The sequence below is a fragment of the Myodes glareolus genome, chromosome 7 (genome assembly GCF_982192425.1).
Source record: "Myodes glareolus chromosome 7, mMyoGla1.1, whole genome shotgun sequence".
Taxonomy (NCBI): domain Eukaryota; kingdom Metazoa; phylum Chordata; class Mammalia; order Rodentia; family Cricetidae; genus Myodes; species Myodes glareolus.
Genome location: NC_142032.1, coordinates 76,171,264 through 76,177,263, shown reverse-complemented (window position 1 = coordinate 76,177,263; position 6,000 = coordinate 76,171,264). Strand labels below are relative to the sequence as shown.

Sequence of the window (6,000 nt, the reverse complement as noted above, 5' to 3'; positions counted from 1 at the left end):
CAGGCGATGAAAATATCCTGCAACTTCATGTAGGAAGAGCTTCGTGACAAGCTTCTGCACCTCCGTAAGCCTCTCTGCCGATGCAGTAGTCCAAATCAGATCACATCGAACCCAATTAAGAAAAGCCCAGGTTTAATGGTAAAATGCTCCCGGATGATCCCTAGGGACGAGAGACCAAAAACACCACTGTCTGTTTCCTGGGGGGTAGTTTAAATACCTCATGGGAGTGGTCTTGAGCATCTCTGGGAAAGAGCCATGTTTGGCAGGCTTTCTGAGATAAGGCGGGGGCGGGGATTGGGAACAGAGAGATTGGGGAGGGGGATTGAGGTGGAGCTTCCACCAGAACATTCCAAACTCTTGGGGTATATGGATGCCAGGGGCTGGGGTGAAGCCTCCACCAGAACACTGAAAAATGCTTATCTGTAGCAGATACTGTGTTTGCCCCATCCGTGTCCCTTTAACACGTGATGTTCTCATGCAAGCTGGATTTGCAAGACAACCATCAACTACTGATCTGGGTGGGGGCCGGTGGACTCAGCAGCGACTGGAGCCTGCTTTCTACTTGGGTGAAGGGCAGGCTTGGTCTGAGAGTGGAGGATTTCCTCACGTAACCCTTCAGCCAATAGCTAATGTGAGCTGTACAGCAGTGTCTGGATTCCTTGCCCCTCGAGCAGGCAACTGAGCTTCCCAGAGTGTCCTAGTGTACTGAGCTGCGGTTTTCTATACAAGCAGTTTTCTCTGAGCTTTTTCTCTTGTCCACGCCCCCACTTTTCCAGATCACCTTCCAGCATGTTATTTGTACTTGTTAGATGCTCAGCCATGGGAAAGAAAGAAAGAAAGAGTGGGCGTGGGAGGGCTGGGCTGGCAACCTACCCATAGTCATCTGGTTAGGGCACGCCTGTTGGTATGGACATTTTGTGTGCATATATATCGGGACACCTGGTGCCCTAGAAGCCAGACGAGGTTGTTAGACTCCATGGAACTGGCTTACAGATGGTGGGTGCTGGCAATTGAACCCAGGTCCTCTGCAAGATCAGCAAACGTTCTTAACTGCTGAGCCATCACTCCAGCCTCTGATGGTTGGTTTTAAAGGTCAGCTTGCCACAACCTAGAATCCCGTGCTCAGAAAGCCTCCATTGAGAGACTGTTTCCATGGGGTTGACCTGTGGTATGCCTGTGGGTAGTTACCTTGATTGCCAACTGTTGTGGAACAAGAGGCCCTCTGTGGGTAGTAGCTTTTTATTATTTTGTTTTTGTCTCAGCTGGGCCCTGGACTGTGGAAGTGTGAAGGAGGCCAGCGAGCAGGCTGCACGGTGCATTTGTCTCTCTGCTCTTGACTGTGGATGTAACTGACAGTGCTTGAGTTGCTGCCTTGGCTTTCCTTAAACGAGGAACCGTGACCTGGAATTTTAAGCTAAAATAAACCCTCTCGAAGTTGCTTTGCTCATGGTGTTTTATCACAGCAACAGAAACGACATCAGGACTGTGGGCCTTTGAGAAGAACTCTTTGGATTGGACGGCTCTTCTGGGACTTGCCTAGATCTTTGCAGTCGGTGCATTCTTAGCCACTGCTCATACTTTGACGGCTTGATGTTGAGTTAGAGTAGCCCCTTGGGGAGGTCAGAATGTGACAGATTTTATCAGAATAAACCCGTCTCATCTATTAAATGTCTCCCTGTTACGGCTTAGATAAGCAATGGTCCATAGCCCTCCCTCAGCCCCCATTCTTGTATTGCATGCTGGGTTCCTGGTTTGTAGCACTATTTTGGGAGGTTCTGAAAATTTCAGGAAGTAGGACCTATTTGGCAAAAGTGGTCACCCCTGGGTGATAGGCTGTTTAGAGGAACAGAGCTAAGAGTGTGTGTGCATGCGTGCGTGTGTGTGTGTGTGAAAAGGGGATTCACTGGAATGGCTTACACGCTAGGACTTGGGTCGTCCAACCACAGCTGCCTGTGTGCTTGTGAGACTGAGAGTGTGTCGATTCTAAGCCCACGAACCTGGATGTCTCAAGAGTCTCAGTCTGCAGCTGAAGGCCTGGAGGCCTGGAAGGTTCTTGGAGAATTTCTGTCGGAGGGCCAAAGAAGCTGGATCTGACGCCAGGGAAGGGTGGTGGTTGTAGCAGGTGCATTCATATCCCTAGGGAGACAAGAAGGCAGGTGGCAAGCAATGCTGTCCTCTCTTCAACCTCTTACATCTGGGACACCCACTAGACAGTGCCAGCCACCTTGAGGGGCATCTTCTATGTTAGTCTTTCTGGAAATTCCCTCAGAGATCCATGGAGAGGCTCAGAGTTGATTTCAGATTCTATCAAATTGAGAATTTTCAAGATTCACCATTACCCCAGGGGTGGGGTGGGGTGGGTAATGGAAGCTCACGTCTGGTGCCCAAGCCCTCCCTCACTCTGCTGTATGTTGTGAGCTGAAGACTGTTCTCTACCACACACGCCTTTTACCATGTTTAACCTTAGCAGGATCCAGAAACAGGGCCAAGTAACAGTGGACTTTGGGACCTCGGGAAAGTTCTGAGGAAATGAACATTTCCTCCCCAGGCTGTCTCTGTCAGGTGTCCGTTCACGGTGAATGAGGAGTCTGACAAACGCCCTTCCTCACATTCCGTAGGTGACTTCTCATTTTGGGTCCTTGGGCTTGTTCCTCTTTTCCTCACCCTGTCAGTTTAAATCAGCTACAGTTCTTTCTAATTATAAAAGTCACCTCTCCTTTTTTGTATGAAAGTTTGAAGTGCAAGCCAGGCTCTCATCAGAGCAGTGGGGAAGTTGGGAGGCTGAAGCGGGAGAACTGTGAATTCGAGGCCTCTGAATGCAGGGGTTCCAGGTGTGTGCCACCTTACATTTTAATTTTTTGTGCATGTGAGTATGTATGGTGTCTGTGCATTTTTGCATGGGTGTGTGTGTATATATGTGTGTGTGTTTGTGTGTGCACATCCAAGCAGGTGTATTTATGCTTAGGCCAGAGGTCTGAGTCCTCAGGTGCCTTCATCACTTCCCACCTAAAATAAGGTGGGACAGGGTCTTTCTCTGAATGTGGAAACTTATTGACTAGACTCGTTGACCAAAGAGAGCCAGGGATCTGCCTGTGTCTGTCCTTACTGCCGGGGTTGCAGGCCAGTGTTACCATGCCCAGGTTTCACATGGGTTTTGGGGATCCCAATTCGGGTCCTCACGCTTGTGCAGCAGACACTTAACTCACTGAACTATCTTCTCAGCCAGTGTGTGCATGTGTGAATAGCTTTGAAACAAACTATACAGAGTTTTATTTATTTTTATCTAGCAGACAAACATCTATTTCCATTTGGCTATTGGAAAATATAACTAGGAACAAAAGAAAATGTGTGGAGAAAGAATGAAGAAAGCTGGGCACAGCAGTGTAGTGTGTGCATATGGTTCTAGCACTGGGAGCCGCTGGGTGGGCAGACTGCTTGAGTCAGGGAGGCCAAGATCAGCTTAGACAACACATTGACAATGCACAGGAGATGGCTCAGTGACAAGGTTCTTGTCACTAAGCCTGATGACCTTAGTTTGATCCCTGAGACCCACATGGTGGATGGAGAGAACTGACCCCAGCAAGTTGTACTCTGACCTTCGTACAGACACAGTGAAGCGCACAAGCATTCACACACACACACACACACACACACACACACACACACACGCCAAATAAATAGATGTAAACAAAACAAAACAAAAATAAAAAAATTCCAAAGAGTAAAGAAACCACTATTTTGTTTTGCTCTGTTTTTTGGTTTTGTTTTTGTTTTGGGGCAGAGAAAGTGTGATGTGGTTGTGTATCCTGCATTTGGGGAAATCACAGGGCTCAACACAGCCCGAGTGCACTGGGGGAGCCTCGCCTTGAGAAAAATACCTTCCTGATCACAGCGTCTCCTCTACCAAGGAAGTATTAAAAGAAAACCACTATTTTTAAGAACGAAAACCTAGAATGAAATGCATACCTTAACGACAGGGACGGTTAAACATCCCTGGTGTGACACACACTCAGGTGTTCCCTGTTATGGTGCGCACTCAGATGTTTCCTGGTGTGGTGCACGCTCAGGTGTTCCCTGGTGTGGTGCACGCTCAGGTGTTCCCTGGTGTGGTGCACGCTCAAATGTTCCCTGGTGTGGTGCATGCTCAGGTGTTCCCTGATTGACAGGTTCCTTTATCCACTGAGCCACCTTGCTGGACCAACTCTTGGCTATTCCTTTAAAAAAGAGATTTATTTATTTTACTTTATGCTTGTGGGTGTTTTATCTGCATGCAAGTCTGTGCATCATGTGTGTTCAGTGCCAGTGGAGGTCATAAGGGGTTGTCGGATCCCCTGGGACCGGAGTTATGGACAATTTTGAGCCTCCATGTGGGGATTCTGGAAACCAGTCTTTCAGCCATGGGTTCCACCAGAGCGGCCTGGCACTAAACCCTGAGCTATCTACCTAGCTTGCTTTTCATAACATTTGACCTATCCCAGAGGGAAATGAGTGTCAATTGGCACCTTTTGGGTGGTGACCTTGATGGTTTGGGTTAGGAAACAGGCTAGTGAGGAAGAGCAGGCTATGCTGTCACAGAGGAAGGCTAACTAGGGCTGGGTGCTTGCCGAGCCTACGCCCTCTCTGAGTCGCTCACAGCCTTTGCCTCTTACTTCTCTATTTTTACCCCTCCTGGCTTTGTTGGCTTCCTTAATATCTGTTTGTGGTGCCTGCAACCCCACAGCTCACAGTCCTCCAGCGTCGTGTTCCTTACAGTTATGGCTTTTAAATTTCTTCTGGTAACAGGTATGTCGGGGTCTTGGGGGAGCCTCAGGATAGGGAGGAGGGGCTGGGGGTCTTCAGGGTGGGGAGGAGAGGTTGGGGGTCTTCAGGGTGGGGAGGAGGGGCTGGGGGTCTTCAGGGTGGGGAGGAGGGGATGGGGGTCTTCAGGGTGGGGAGGAGGGGTTGGGGGTCTTCAGGGTGGGGAGGAGGGGTTGGGGGTCTTCAGGGTGGGGAGGAGGGGCTGGGGGTCTTCAGGGTGGGGAGGAGGGGATGGGGATCTTCAGGGTGAGGAGGAGGGACTGGGGGGTCTTCAGGGTGGGGAGGAGGAGCTGGGGGGTCTTCAGGGTGGGAAAGAGGGAGATAGGGGGTCTTCAGGGTATGGAGGAGGGGATGGGGGTCTTCATGGTGGGGAGGAGGGACTAGGGGATCTTCAGAATGGGGAGGAGGGGATGGGGATCTTCAGGGTGGGGAGGAGGGGATCTTTTGAATTCAGGAGTGGAGAGAAAGGGCCGAGAACAGGAAGGAGTAGGGAACGTGAATTCTGGGGATTGAACTCAGGTGTTTATCTGCTGAGCCACCTTGCTGGATCAACTCTTGGCTTTTTCTTTAAAAAGAGATTACTTATTTTATTTTATGTGTGTGGATTATTTTTCTTCTGGGTTTTTTTGAGACAGGGTTTCTCTGTGTGACAGCCCTAGCTGTCCTGGAACTCATTTTGTAGACCAGGCTGGCCTTGAACACACAGAGATCTGCCTGCCTCTGCCTCCAAATGATGGGATTAAAGGTGTGCACCACCACTGCCTGGTGCGCGCGCGCGCGTGTGTGTGTGTGTGTGTGTGTGTGTGTGTTTTATCTGTACACCACGTGTGTGCAGTGTCAATGGACGTCAGAAAGGGGCATCAGCGGGGGAGGGAGGGCAGAGCCTAGGAAGGAATCAGGTGGGGGAGAGGCGACGTGCTGTAGGGAAGGATACGTGATTCAAGGAGAAATAGAGTGGAGGTGGTCAAGAGGGATGGTCGGGGGAGCTTGGGTGAAGGACTAAATCCATCGTCTCTGCAAGGCGGTTTGTCATAGGCAATGTTGCTGAGGCCCAGAGAGAGGAAGGGGCTGGAGCATAGAGGGTGTGGTCTCTACTCCCCAAGCATGTCCTCCTTGGGTTCCACTCACCTTGTCTACTTAGCCTTAAGTTCTAGTTAACAAGGACCTCGTGCGAATGTTCGCTGAACAGTGGCTTGAGTTCCT

The 6,000-nt window shown here is 50.0% G+C and overlaps 1 protein-coding gene across 2 annotated transcripts in view; it reads left to right on the top strand.

The window, feature by feature from the left end:
• Window positions 1-4,594: 4,594 nt before the first annotated feature.
• Itgam (integrin subunit alpha M) overlaps window positions 4,595-6,000 on the top strand; it is a 43,131-nt gene continuing 41,725 nt past the window's right edge. For both annotated transcript variants that reach the window (XM_048455071.3, XM_048455070.3), the window contains exon 1: window positions 4,595-4,782. In XM_048455071.3, coding sequence (XP_048311028.3) covers window positions 4,755-4,782 — 28 coding nt within the window. In that variant the 5' untranslated portion in view covers window positions 4,595-4,754. The remainder of the gene's footprint in view (window positions 4,783-6,000) is intronic.